This window comes from Rutilus rutilus (assembly GCF_951802725.1).
Source record: "Rutilus rutilus genome assembly, chromosome: 5".
Taxonomy (NCBI): domain Eukaryota; kingdom Metazoa; phylum Chordata; class Actinopteri; order Cypriniformes; family Leuciscidae; genus Rutilus; species Rutilus rutilus.
In genome coordinates, this window is record NC_140213.1 from 4,997,564 (window position 1) to 5,012,656 (window position 15,093).

At 36.3% G+C, this 15,093-nt stretch overlaps 1 protein-coding gene across 2 annotated transcripts; it reads left to right on the forward strand.

Annotated features, from left to right (window-relative positions):
* Window positions 1-1,912: 1,912 nt before the first annotated feature.
* pld3 (phospholipase D family member 3) lies at window positions 1,913-15,037 on the forward strand. 2 transcript variants are annotated; one of them, XR_014627452.1, is made up of 13 exons: window positions 1,913-2,142; window positions 3,602-3,672; window positions 3,847-3,897; window positions 5,329-5,492; window positions 5,684-5,864; window positions 6,632-6,749; window positions 6,878-7,005; window positions 8,455-8,652; window positions 8,869-9,008; window positions 10,163-10,325; window positions 10,664-10,763; window positions 13,710-14,105; window positions 14,468-15,037. XR_014627452.1 is itself a non-coding variant. In XM_084409460.1 (12 exons), exons 2-12 carry the CDS (start codon window positions 3,646-3,648, stop codon window positions 13,895-13,897), a joined length of 1,458 nt encoding a protein of 485 aa, XP_084265586.1. In that variant the 5' UTR covers window positions 1,928-2,142; window positions 3,602-3,645; the 3' UTR covers window positions 13,898-15,037. The 2 variants fall into 2 exon arrangements, 1 of the variants encoding a protein (XP_084265586.1); XM_084409460.1 differs by having other exon boundaries at window positions 1,928-2,142; window positions 13,710-15,037.
* The last annotated feature ends 56 nt before the right edge of the window (window positions 15,038-15,093 follow it).

Sequence of the window (15,093 nt, forward strand, 5' to 3'; positions counted from 1 at the left end):
CTACTTTTGCGCTCAAAATGCAGACAATTGAACATGGGTGTTTGTATCATTTGTGACTTGACTACGACCTCAGGTCTTGTTAAAGTGTCTTCTTACAGGTGAATATACTAATGAAGTAACCTGTTTTAATACACACACACTACTGACACGGCATGTCACAGGTGGTTAACTGTACTAGCAGTGCAACAACATATTACATTCCTACAGGAAAATCATTTATAAAGATTGCTTTCTTTCATTATTTAAAAAGAAATTTAATTTAAAACTGACACTATTTATAATGTAATCCGTATATTGTAATATTACAATATTTCGAAAATGACGTCAGTAAAAAAAAAAAAAAAAAAGAAGTTATTTAGAGTTCCTGGAAAATTTGCACAGGATTATATATATGTCCATGACATGTATGCTATAATTGCAGGAGGATGTGGTGGGTCATAAAAATGTAGCAATATGTTCTTGTTGTTGATGGTTGGTCATAATTATGATTTTTTTTTTTTTTTTTTAAGAAACATGAATTTAGATGAATTATTTTGACAAAACACAATATTGTCTTTTGTTAAACGACTGAACAGATATGTTAATTCATTGTATCTTTATAAGGGTTACTCTGCTCATAAGTTATTACTAAAATAAGTTCTGACAGAAAAAGAAGAGGGGCAGTCTAAATGCTAAACTCATCCGTTAATGTCAGACAAAAAAAAATGTTAGTGTAGTAACGGTAAGGTCCCCTTTCTTTTTTCTATTTTAAGGATAGACACCTGACTGCATCCTGGACTGGCGACAGGTTCCTGACTCTCCCATAACTGCCGTACAGCCCAAGGGCAGATATACCGGTCTGAGCCACTTTAAAACACTCTACTCATAGCGAAACTTTTCATACACACGTGTTTGTTCATTTTATGAATTGAGACTTTTATGTTGACATTTTCCAACTATATGATTCAAGCTTTGTGCCTTAAAAATATTGAGAAATATACATTTACGAAGTCTAGCCTTGATTGACATTTAATTCAGTCCTGAATCTTTCAAACTGAGCATTATCAAAAAAAATATATATATATTTTATTAATCTCTATAAATTAGGTTTCCGGGGGTGTCATTTTATAAACCACCATGTAAATGGTTTTGTCTGCCACTTTTGTAATGATGAAGTATTATTTAAAGTAGCTGCCTTCGGAGATTAGCATGAATACAGAATTAAACATTTGCTCTCGTGTCTGCTTCTCTCACCTCACCACAATATTTATTTATTTTTTTGGCATCATAAACTAAATTCAATTAATTATCAGCCTGACACTGCGTTAGTCTTGCATTGAAATACAGTCCTACATCTCCCTCTGCTGGAGAAAAAAACCCACATAACATAATAAACAGACTTCACCTGTTTGTTTTTCGGTTGTTTTCTTGCTCCTGAAGTCGAAAGGAGTTCCTAAAACAAATACATGTAATTTAAAAACATTAGCTTTAACGATAAAATATAGTGTCGTTCATTTTCTGGCATAGGCTACAATTTTGTTCACAGTCGTCAAACATGAACTTGAACTACTCGCCAATTATTAAACGCTGTTGAACTGCGTAGAATAACGAATAATAAACAAATTAAACAGGTGTTTGTTTTTTTCAGGAAACGTACAAACTAATGATATCCTTCTTAAATGTCAAAAATATATTGGGATTATACGCAAAAAAAAGTAATATAGTATGCTACAGTCGCAACATAGCTCAGTTTAGCTTTTATCTACATAAAATCATGTGGTTCATATTACAAATTAAATTAAAACAATGCCCAGAGAGCAAATAATTATATAATAATACGCGAAATAACAATAAGAATGCCGTTTTCATCAACAGATAACACTGAGGTTAATTTATTCTCCTACGTCACTCTCATGGCGTTCCCCCATAGGTTACTTAAAATGTGATCACGTGACATTGACAGTGAACTCGCCAGGAGCTCGAGTAGGGCTGCTGACTAGTGTACTCTGCAAACAGTGAAGTATACTCATTGTTTACGGCGATTACTCCTCGTTGTTTTGAACAGAGAGCACTTGTTTTCCTCTGTAAATCGTGCTCATTGATAGCTGAGATACCGCTGCGCCTCAGACGGAATGGTTTGCTTTGTGAGCTGTTAGATCACAGGTATGTCCTTCATTTCCTTTCCCTTGTCTTTACAACTATGCTGTGTTGACAGATGTTATACATGCAACACATACTAACGTTAATGTGTTCTTTACTAGATGTAGAATAATACACTTGTGGATACAGAACACTACATAATAGTGCATGGCTGTGGCTCAAACCCTATGAGGTTCCTATCTAGGCGGCATTTTCTAGACGAGGAAAACAATTTGCAATTTAGTGCAGATGATGTTTAATTATAATGTTCAAAAAGTAAGATGCAATTCTGATAGCTTATAATGTAAATCAGTATTGCAGACTACTTGCATAAACTGCATTATGGATATTAGTTTACACTACATCTCCCAAAAATATGTCTCAGTAAGATGATATTTAAATTAAATTAAAAAAATTTAAATAACTAACTTAGTTAGTTTTATGGTCAAAGCTCTGTAGTTGTGGGAGGAAAACATATAATGCAGTGTAATGTAATGATGATTGAGAGAAACATAAACATTCTTCATCAAAAACGCTGTATCATAGGCCTATTTCCTAATTACATTTTAACATTTTTCTAAAAAATGATGTATTGATAATCAACTAACCCTAGGTTGCTGCAGTCTAGTAAATGTTTTGTACAATTTTAGTAACAATACTAAAATTATAACAATTTGTTTTATAAAAATCAAGTGATAACACTTTACAATAAGGTTTCATTAGTTAACTAGTTAACATGTTACCATTAAAGTTTTCACAGCAAAAAGACACGTGAACCATGACCTGGAGGACAGTTTTACAGTTATTCTAAAAGTCCTTTTACTTGCTAAAAAAAACACATGTATCAATCAGAAGACTGAAGGCATGTAGAAAATGGTGTAAAACAGTTTTTTCAGCAAAGTTTTGATTATGTTGGGGCCTTCAAAATGATTGTGTTCAGTAGGTTTTATAGGGTTAAGTGAAAATTAATTAGACTTGATGAAGCAGTTCAAAAGTAATGTGTGCACTATATGAAACGGCAGACATTTTTTCTTACATTTCCTCCTGTAAACACTCAAACTACAGCAGAAAACCCCACATCTAGATCACGTTACTATCAGGAACCTCAGTCACATGACCCTGTGCTCATGACTCTCATAACCTGCACAGCATCTACATTTCTTCATTTTCTCTACATCTTCAAAAACACTTCCACTTTTAAGTCAGATGATATCCCAGAATGCCAGTTTCGTGTGAAGGATTTGCCAAGCTCATCAAGACTGCTCATGGGTCAGTCATCTGGCTGTTCGGTGTAGCCACTAATGCTGACTTCTGGCTCTTTCTGTATAATGAATTGGTAAAAGGCCTGTGTCTATAGAAATGCTCGGAACAGGAGTGAATGGCGACATACAAAGACGTGCACAAACACGTACACAACCCAGTCTACATGCTCACATGAACACAGATTCCCCAGAGCAAGACTGACTCATCTCGTATTTTTTAGGATTTGTATTTCCTCCTAAAGTGCCGGTGAACCTCCTAGACGCAATGAAGTCGGATATACCGTACGAAAAGGTAGATTATACATTCCATGATTATTTATGTCTGCATTTAAATGCTTTCAAATCGATTGTGATTCTTCCACACTCCTTAAATTCACTTATTGTTTATGCATTATCTATTGGTTGTAATTCACAAATTAATGTACAAACTTAACTACAATTCCTTTGTTTTCACGTTTTGCTCCAGATGGTTGATGTGGAGCTATGCAGAGGAGAAGGACATCATGGCTCACAAAAGGTAACAAACCTATCCTAATGGGTCGCTTGACGCTGAGAATGAGAATGAACCTCAATGGTTCTTGCTGAAGCTCGAACGTGTAATCAGAACCCATCCTGCTTTTAAGAGCTCGAGCATTTAAAGCAACAGACGACATAAACTGCAGCACACGCTTATAATAAACAGAACGATACTGTCCGTTGGTATGGACTCTAATATAATTATCATTATAGTTATATTTGGTGGCTTTGTTTAGATGTACAATCTGAATGATCAAAAAAAAAGTCACAGTTTGGGTGTTTGTGGTAACACAACACATTTTAGTTTTTTCTAAAATGTGTTGAATAAAATTCATATAAAAATGTTGAACAAACACACACAGAAATAAAGGAGTAAGACTATAAAGTATCTAGAGTGAAAAAGATTCACACACTTACACAGACAGAGAGAGAAATGAACGGGAGTCTGTGATTAAGCATTACGGCAAAATGTGAAATATTATATTAAAATATTTAAACAAAGTTTGACAAATAATAGTTGGATCATGTTTAAACAAATATCCAAATGTGTATTTTCTAAGCTTACAATCTAGAACTTTCACCAGATGGCAGCAATCTTGCCCAGATGCATGATCAGTTCTCTTACAGAAATGTAGATGTTTGCTGTAGTAATTTAGCATATTATACAAATGATAGTTGAAAGAGAGAAATTTACACATGAAAAAATATGTGCGTAATTTTATTGTTACTAATTCAGGCAAAATAGCCACTGTTCGAAAGACTTAGGAAGGCTAAATATCCAGTGTCAGCTGATATATGTGACCCTGGATCACAAAACCAGTTACAAGTCGCACGGGTATATTTGTGGCAATAGCCAACAATACATTGTATGGGTCAAAATGATCGTTTTTTGTTTTTTAATGCCAAAAATCATTAGGATATTAGGTAAAGATCATGTTCCATGAAGATATTTTAGTGAGTGAATGCAGCACAATCCGCCAACATAAATGAACAACTTTAAAGGCGATTAAAGGCAAATATTGTCCTATCCTAACAAACTATATATTAATGGAAAGTTTATTTATTCATCTTTCAGAATATGTATAAATCTCAATTTAAAAAAATTGACCCTTGTGAATGTTTTTTTGGTCCAATCTCTAATATTAGCCAATAACAGATTTGGTACTGATATACTGTGTATAACTACTGTTAATTACATTGTACCTCATGTTTTCACTCCATTGTTTTGATAAAATAATTTAAATTTAAATTACATGTCCATTTATTTGGTAAAAATCTGTTTAATCAGCAGGATAATGTACAAATGGTCATCATAAATGAACCACTTTGGGGTTCTGTTTGTTTTGTTAGTAATGGCCAGTTAACTGTACATTATCCCTCATATCTCTATCATTGCCCAGGCGTTTTGAACATATTCCATCTCTGTGTTTAGTATTACAGGTGTCTGATCATCCTCACCTGTTTAACCACAGTCTTGTTGATACTCCTGTCACTCCAATCCCTGCTTGTTCCTATGGCGACATCCTCCTCCTCCTCGAAATCATCTGGACAGCAGAAGCATCTTCTAATCAGAGACACCTGTACTGATCCCTGCAGGTAGACACCCGCCAATGACCTTTATTTGGGTCGTTTATTATTCTGTGCCAAACATGTGTTTTATATGGAGTGTTTTAGTGGTCCATTGGTATATGTGGTAAACCGTAGCACATGGTTTCACATCTGCACCTTCAATGAAGTCTGCATTTGTGGCTTTGTTTCCAACTATAGTTGATATGTGTCATCTACAGGATTGTGTTAGTGGAGAGTATTCCTGAGGGCCTAGTGTTTAACTCCTCTACCACTCACCAGTCTATATATGAGGCCTGGCTCAACCTTATATCTGGCGCTCAAACCAGTCTGGACATCGCCTCCTTCTACTGGACTCTCACCAATAAAGACACACACACACACGAGGCCACAGCTAATCAGGTTTGGATGTAAAGTTGACTGAACTCTCACTGAATAATATGCTTTGTTAGTGACGTCTTAAGGCCCTGATACACCAAGCCGAAGGTCTTGAGTATTTTGGCTGATTGATGTTTTATCGGCGTCTGCGCTGTCGTTGAGAGACAGAACTCTGATTGGCTGGTCAGCTTAGCGAGCGAGAATAAAAGCAAAAGTGATAAAAGCGTGCAAAAAAGTCAAGATGGCATAAACGGCAGGCTGTTCTAACTTCCAAATAGTTTTGTTTAAGGTTTGTATGTGCAGTCCTAGTTTCGGTTGCTCTTTTTGAATGATGAATATATAATAGGCGCGTTTCCATTACAGATTTGCGCAAAACTCTTTTTTGCCTAAATGTCGGCAAAAAACTATTGCGAAATGACGCCGTTTCCATTAACCGATGTTATACGACTAAAACCTGAAAAACCACCTCATGCGAGCGTAAAAACTTTTTGGGGATAAATGTGAGTTTTTGCGAAATTGACGTGTTTCCATTGGGCGTATTTTCAATTTGCAATTTCAATTTGCGCAATTTGTAGGGTAATGGAAACGCGGCTATTGATACCTGCTGATATAGACAGTTATTTCCTTACACGCAGAACACACGTGCTAGCTGACAGTAGTCCTTTTGGTGTGTTCAAGCGCAGCTTTTTACCCGAGATGAGGCGATAAAACACTCAGCTTTCATCGCCGCTAGTTCTTTTACGTTGGCTTGGCGTGACATTGTCTTTACCCAAGTGATCTGTTGGTCTTAGGGTGAGCAGATTCTGCAGGAATTGGGGCAGCTCTCGGGGAAAGTGTCTGTCCGAATAGCAGTCGATAAACCGTCAGAGACAAAACCTCTGGATGACGTTAATTTCCTGATCGCTTCCGGTAAGTCAGCGTAACATTGAGGTATTCAACAGCCACGCAAAAATAACATCAAATACATCAGCGCAGAGGTGTAAACGTTAGAAGAAACCTCAGAATGCTGTGTTGTATAAATGTCTTGTTTTCCACAGGAGCTGATGTGCGGTTGGTGAATATGCGAGAGCTGACGACAGGTGTCCTGCATACTAAATTCTGGATCGTGGATAAAAAGCATGTTTACATAGGGAGCGCAAATATGGACTGGAGGTCACTAACACAGGTCAGTCATATTTTTGGTCAGTTTTTCATATAACCTTTAAATGCAACATGGTTTGAGATCAGTGTTTGGGAATGTTTGCTTCCCCGCCTACTCATACATGCCCCGTACACAGTAATAGGGGTGGAGGATATACTCGTTCAATATACTCATATTGAAAATGGTGACGAGAATTATGAAATTTGAATGGTGTAAAAATGTTTTTATGTCATAACCTTATTATAAAGCAATAGGTATATAACCTATTTAAAGCAAAAATAACTATATTGTGATATAGGCTACACTGCCAAAAAAAGTCGCCGTTTGCATTTAAATAGGCAAATGCTTAATGATTATTATGTTTCTAGCATGTTATGTTAGATCTTGACCCAAGATTTATGCACCTCTCCTGCACATCCCAAAGACTTTCAATGTATTTAAGATCTGGACTGAGAGGAACCAATTCATGTGTGAAAATGATTCTTCATTCTCCCAACCGTTCTTTCACAATTTGAGCCTGATGAATCTTGATTGTCATCCTGGAATATAGCCATGATGTGTCTTCCTACATGGTTGTTTAAGAAATTACAAGCTACACACTTCATCAGTTATGGTTAAAAGAACTGTTGCCAAACATATAACATGGTCGAAACATAATAATCAGTGCAATAATGATTCAATCATTGACTCTTAATCATTTGTCTATTTAAATCCAAACAGCAAGTTTTTTTTTGGCCGGGCGGTGTATATCGTTATCGTGGAATAAAATTACTCATATCATGGTATAAGATTTTGGTCATATCGCCCCCCCCGTACACTAGATATTACACATCTATTGTAATAGATACATGTACATAAAGTTACACTACTGTTCAAAACTTTGGGATCAGTAAAATGTACATTTTTATTCAGCAAGAATGCATTAAATTGATCAAAAGTGATAGTAAAAACATTTATAATGTTACAAAATATTTCTATTTCAAACAATTGTTCTTTTGAACTTTCTATTCATCAAAGAATCCTAAAAAAAAAAAAAAATCCACAGAAACGTTAAGCAGCAAAAAAAATTTTTTTTTATTTATATAAAGAAGTGTTTATTGAGCAGCAAATCAGCATATTAAAATTGATTTCTGAAGGATCATGTGACACTGAAGACTGGAAAAATGATGCTAAAAATTAAGTTTTGCATCACAGGAATAAATCACATTTTATAATATATATTAAAATAGAAAACAGCTATTTTAAAATTGTAATAAAATTTCACAATATTACTGTTTTTACAGTATTTTTGATTAAATAAATGTGGCCTTGGTGAGAATAAGATGTCTTTAAAAACATTAAACTTTTGAATGGTAATGAATAACAAAATTCTACAGGAGGAAAGATGTTCTAGTACATTTTGTTAAGACTTTATATATATATATATTTCACATCTGCGTGATCTTATATGTTGTATATATTGTATATGTTCAGGTGAAGGAGCTGGGTGCAGTTGTGTATGACTGCAGCTGTCTTGCTGAGGACCTTGGGAAGATCTTCGAGGCTTATTGGTACCTGAATCAGACCAAGACCGTTCCTGCACACTGGCCCAGCAAATACTCCACCCTGTACAATAAGGACACACCGATGCAGCTCACACTCAATGGGACCGATGCCAGTGTCTATCTATCAGTAAGAGAGAACCGTCACACAGAAAAAAAATCAGCTCTGCCATGAAAGGGAATAAAGCAAAGTCAAATATGAATGTAACACTGTCACTGGAATTTTTGTGGCTTGTATTGTTCCTCGTTCTGGTGTTGTTTACTCTGCTGGTTGCAGTTCGCTTTGGCATTATTTGAGTCAAGATAGAGGAAGTTAAAGGACCGTCTGTTGTTCTCTGTCACACAGAGCTCTCCTCCTTCATTGTGCGCTGACGGCCGGACTTCAGACCTGCAGTCTATCCTCAGTGTGATCGCTGATGCCCAGCAGTTTGTCTACATCGCTGTGATGAACTATCTTCCCACTATGGAGTTCTCCAGCCACAAGAGGTCTATAAAATATTCTCCACTTCCTCTTTGCACGTGTTTCATAACCAGCCAGCACCTATCTTCATTTTGAAATGTGCTTATCATACGCTTTTTGAATCAGTAATTCTTGTTGTGAGGGAACTCAAATCTTCCTCCCTAGTCCAAATTCCATGGTTTCTTGCATCTAAAAAACACACAAACTGCAACAGTGTTATTCCAGTGTCATTGATATACCATTATAGATTTTGTTCATATTTTTAATTTTATTTTTTCAGTTTTCATTTTAATTAGGTGAAGTTTTAGTCATTTTGTTGTTATTGTTTCGCATTTTTATTGGTTTTTGTTTAAATATACATATATACATTTATAGTTTATATAGTTTTTACATATGCTAGTTTATTTATTTTAGTACTTCAACTTAAAACTAGGGTTGTTATTATTATAACTGAAACTAAAACCATAAAGAGACATTTTCTTTACTTGAAATAAAAAAAAAACTTAAAATAAAATGCAATAAAAAAAACATACTTATTTTATTTCAGCCAGTTTCCCATTTTCATTAACCTCATGTCATTTAGTACAACAACATGTTAAAATACAACTAAAACAGAAATAAAATTAATAAAAACTATATAGACATATATATATATATATATATATATATATATATATATATATATATATATTAAAGTACACAAAAAGTAAACAAAATTTCAAAGCTTAGACTGGAATTAAAATGAAAATGGAAAAAATAAACATAAAATCTCATTCAAAATTCAAAAAAATCATCTAAATGACACTAAAATAGCACTGACTTCAACTAAATGAAAATAAGAAATGTTGCCTTGACCACTAGCCGTTTACGTTTTTTTTCATCTCAGTTAATGTTTATTATATTTCAAGTAATGAAAATAGTTTTCTTAGGGTTTTCGCTTTAGTTTTAGTGAATGATAATAACCCTCCTGCAACAACGCTTTCTCGATGTTTCGCATCTCAGTTCTCCCAGTCAGAGTGAAGCTTTAAGGACTCAGTAATTCACATAGAAGTCTTAAAGGAACAGCAGTGCAATGGTCTCAGTCTGCATGGAGTTGTATGACTGTTAAATGTTCCTAACTTTCAAAGTAAACCTCTGTAACAGATCAAACGTAACCCTGCTCTCGCTGATTTTCCCGCAGGTACTGGACTGATATTGATGGCGAGCTGCGGCGCGTGGCTTACGAGCGCAGGGTTCGTGTGCGTCTGCTGATCAGTTGTTGGGAAAGCACCAACCCAATCATGTTCCCTTTCCTCCGCTCGCTCGCTTCATTACAGGACAAGAACAAGCTGGACGTTCAAGTGGTGAGTGCCGTCAGGACTGCTCTTTAAGTGTTTGACAGGCTGTGTGGTCTGAATGTTACAGCCATACCTTGTGTTGCATACACACTACTGTTCAAAAGTTTGGGGTCAGTAAGATTTTGAATCTCACCAAAGCTGCATTTATTTGATCAAAAATACAGTAAAATATTTTTATTTTACAATGTAATTTATTCCTGTGATCAAAGCTGAATTTTCAGCATCATTACTCCAGTCTTCAGTGTCACATGATCCATCAGAAATCATTCTAATATGCTGATTTGTAGTAGTACAGTTGTGTATGACTGCAATAAGCTAATACAACCTATTTTTCCCCCTCACAGAAAATCTTTACCGTGCCTTCTGACCCTCGACAGAAGAAAATTCCCTTTGCCAGAGTCAACCATAACAAGTACATGGTCACAGATAAGGTTGCTTATATAGGTATGACTTGTTTTTTACTTACTTTTTACATTTTTAGATTCAAAATTATCTTAATTCATTTTCCTGTATGATCTGTTAGTTTGCAACTACTATGTAGCCTACTTGCAACTTTTACAAGTTGTAGGTACAATGTACTTATTGTGTTCACGTTGTATTGCAAAACGCTTTTACTGCTATAGAGGAGAGAAACGGGTACGGCTAGGGCAGGGTTGGTGGGATAGTTAGGTCTAAGGGTGGGTTATTTTAGATAGGGAGGCAGTGATATTTTGGCAGATAACAATCATTTTTATATTTAAAGGGTTAGTTCACCCAAAAATGAAAATCTCACCCTCATCTTGTTCCAACCCCGTAAGACTTTCGTTCATCTTCGGAACACAAATTAAGATATTTTTGATGAAATCTGAGTGCTGGCTCACTCCTCCATAGGCTTCTAAGGGAATGAAACTTGCTGGCCCAGGAAAGTTATTAAAGAGATTGTTAATATAGTCCAAGTGACTCCAGTGGCTCAGTCTTAAGTTTATCAAGCGACGAGAATACTTTTTGTGCGCAAAAAAAACAAAAATAACAACTTTATTCCACTATTCATTTCCTTCTCTCTGGGCCTCGAGTTAGTTCACGTAGTGTTTTTGCGCTGCGCGTCTGTGTTGCACGTCACGTATCACACACATGACAAGCGTCGGCCAATAGTGAGCCTACGTGGTGACGTGTAACACAGACGCGCTGCGCTAAAACACTACGTGAACTCACTCGAGGCCCAGATAGAAGGAAATGAATAGTGGAATAAAGTCGTTATTTTTGTTTGTTTTTGCGCACAAAAAGTATTCTCGTCGCTTGATATACTTAAGATTGAGCCACTGGAGTCACTTGGACTATATTAACGATCTCTTTAATAACTTTTCTGGGCCAGCAAGTTTCATTCCCTTAGAAGCCTACGGAGGAGTGAGCCAGCGCTCAGATTTAATAAAAAATATCTTAATCTGTGTTCCGAAGATGAACGAAGGTCTTACGGGGTTGGAACAATATGAGGGTGAGTAATTACTGACAGAATTTTCTTTTTTGGGTGAACTAACCCTTTAAAAGCCGATAACCGATATATTGGCCGATTAAATCTAAATCCAAATTTTTGTATAATTTTTGAGAGCCTGATTACAAAAACAAAATTCTCACCATTAAACTTCAGACTTTCACCATTAGACTTGCCCTGCACATGTTGCACTTAACTGTATTTTCCTTTTTTAAAGTGATTCCAATCATATTTCATGCATTTCAAAACCATCTTGGCGAACAGTGCGCATCTGAAGTGACTCGGCTAAAGGAAATAATCCATTATTTAACGGCTTTAATATATCGGCCACATTTTCTTATCAGGCCGATAACGATACATTGATAACATTAATAATGACCATATATCGGCTGATATATGATACCGATATGGTGGCTGATATATTGTGCATCCCTAATTTTAGATGTAATTACAGAAAATAATTACAGCTGTAATTACATGCAGGTATTTTTAAATAGAAATACAATGTAAAAAAATAAATGTATGTACACAACAAGTGCATTGTATCAAATGACGAATTTAAATGTTAGTACATAGAGACAGAGCGCAACGCGTCATAATCTGAAGACCACGCCCACCCAGGGGGAAAACAAACCAACCGTCCCCATTGACTTTGCATTGCGAGAGGCTGCCTCCTTGTCATTTCTTGCTTCTAACAAAAGACAGAAAAATGCCTAAAAGCTGCTATGTGACAAGGTGTACAGAAAACAAGCTAAGAAACCCAGAAATAAGTTTTCATAAGCTGTCGACCCCAAAAAACGAGCGTTTGTGGACATAAAAGTGGATACAGGCTGGAACGAATGGGTAAATTGTGGGATCCTGACACTCAGTATGCACTAAAAATACACTACATCTGCAGTAAGTTAAACATTTGGTCACTGGTGAGTCAAATATCCAAATGTCAGTTTTATATATTATATTTCTGTAAGATAAACTATCCTGTGTCGCCGATTACGGTCTCCTCCAGCGGGCGTACGTTAGTTCTCAGAGTAATGAGACACGTGACGCTCTGTCTCAACTGCCTGTATCCACTTTTATGTCCTAAACACTCGTTTTTTGGGGTCGAGAGCTATAAAAACTTTTTTCTGGGTTTTTTAGCTTGTTTTCTGTACACCTTGTCACATAGCAGCTTTTAGGCATTTTTCTGTCTTTTGTTAGAAGCAAGAAATGACAAGGAGGCAGCCTCTCGCAATGCAAAGTCAATGGGGACGGTTGGTTTGTTTTCCCCCTGGTTGTGGGCGTGGCCTAAATGCGCTCTGTCTCTATAGTAGTTAAAGGGATACTTCACCGACTAAGCATTAAGCTTTGTATCAGTAGAAACCCGGTAGTATTTTGGAATGACCGTGCTTCCCTCCCTCATGTCCCCCGGAGACGAGAGATTTCTGTATTGTGTGTCTGGAAAAAAACCTCAGATGACACAAAAATCTTCATTTAGCTCATCAGAGGTTCTTTTGTCCAGAGGCGAGAGACTCCAGACAGTAGGAGGAGCTCGTTCTGCATGTGTTCAACCCGCCCATAGGGGGATCTCGCGATAAAACGGCGTCTTTTCAGTTTCGAGCCAACTAGTAGCCTAGTTTTATAATTTCTTCCGATACTGCCCTCTGTAACCGGTAGGCGTGGCCTTGTAGGGCAGCGAAGCTAGTGCATTCTGGGAGTTGTTGTCTTTCATCCACATGAGCCAAAAATTCATTTTCTGGCTTTTCTGAGTCTAGAAGGCACCAACTTCTAAAATGATTTCACATTTCTACTACATAAATGACCCAATTTAAATACACATTCATCTTTCCAGCGGTGAAATATCCCTTTATTGAAGATATTCAATATAAATTGGGACCGAATATTTTCTTGTTGCTGTACTGATATTCTGTCTCCATACTTTCCAGGTACCTCTAACTGGTCAGGTGACTACTTTGTGAACACAGCTGGTTCTGCATTAGTGGTGAACCAGACTTCAGCTCAGTCCACAGCTCCTACTGTCCAGGAGCAGTTACAGGAAGTGTTTGAGAGGGACTGGGACTCTCAGTACAGCACTGACATTAACCACAGGACCAACCGTAAAGTGGTCTGCTAGTCCAGGCTGTGTCTGTGCTGTGGCCTTCACACTGCAGGTGGCGCTGTTGAGTGCTGTGCCACACACACTGCTGATGGCATTTGAAGTATGGTATTCAGGGCATGTACAGCATTGATCTATGCTCCATTTTTGGGCTCTAAAATACCTCCTCCCCTGATCATCTTGCCATGAGCTACTTTTGCACTCATAAAAGTGCACTAAACAAGAGGTGGGAGTTAAAGAACATATTTTTCAATAATAAAAATAGCATTATAAATTCTTTTTGCATATGTTTTGCACAAAATGTCTTTTAAATGGCATGCAATACCTCTTAACAGAAATGCCTTCCTGTTGATCGATCATTTTAACATGTATTCAACCTGTAGTGTCTCGGGTAGAATCGTTTTATCATTGATTTAAAATATTGTTCATAGCTGCTTTCTCTTTCTAAAGTGATTTCATAATTGCTGTCTTTATTTAAAAAAATGTGATGCCATGTTATGTCACCACTGCACATCACACATGAGTTTTTTTCTTCAGGACTTGTTGGGTTAGAAATTGTGATGATGTTTTCTTTTTTTTTTTTATTAGGTCTTGAATCTGGAAGTGAAAATGCCACAGAGTGCCCATGTAGATGATTCATTATCAGACATGTTCATCGTTATATAGAGAGCAATAATGAGGGATGTGTGAGCTTGTTTGAACACTTTATTGGCTGTTAATCTGCAGACATTTGGGTTTTTTATTTTTTAAATTCAGTTCATTTTACATTTAAGATCTTTCTTTTTCTTTGAGAGGAATGTTTTGAGTTGTAAACTGGTTTTTAAATAAACATAAAAACAAGTATAACTCTTGACACAATGCAACTCTATTTTCTAGTCATTTGACATTGTTCAAATGTGGAATTTGATTAATATTGCATCATTCTTGTAGTAGCATATGGCCTTTGCAAGAACATGTATGCAATTCTTTTGTCTGATGCTGAAAATGAGTATGGATACTGCTGGAAACTGATTGGGATAATGCAATGAACAATAACAGGTTGACAGGTTTATGACAGGTTTAACATGAATGCCATGAAATAAGTCAAATCATAAGTACACCATCTTTTTGTTTGTTTTTTCTCTACATATTAGAATAAAGAAAACCATTGTGGTCCCATTTGCGATGTAAAATGTGCGTGGTATGTTCATTATTCTGATAGCAACTTTGTGCCT

Bases quoted from the DNA above. Each gene is read 5' to 3' on its own strand.
- pld3 (XM_084409460.1), top strand. From the start codon at position 3,646: ATGAAGTCGGATATACCGTACGAAAAG. The intron at 7,006-8,454 runs GTCAGTCATATT...GTATATGTTCAG, and splicing joins ACTGGAGGTCACTAACACAG to GTGAAGGAGCTGGGTGCAGT. The intron at 10,326-10,663 runs GTGAGTGCCGTC...TCCCCCTCACAG, and splicing joins ACAAGCTGGACGTTCAAGTG to AAAATCTTTACCGTGCCTTC.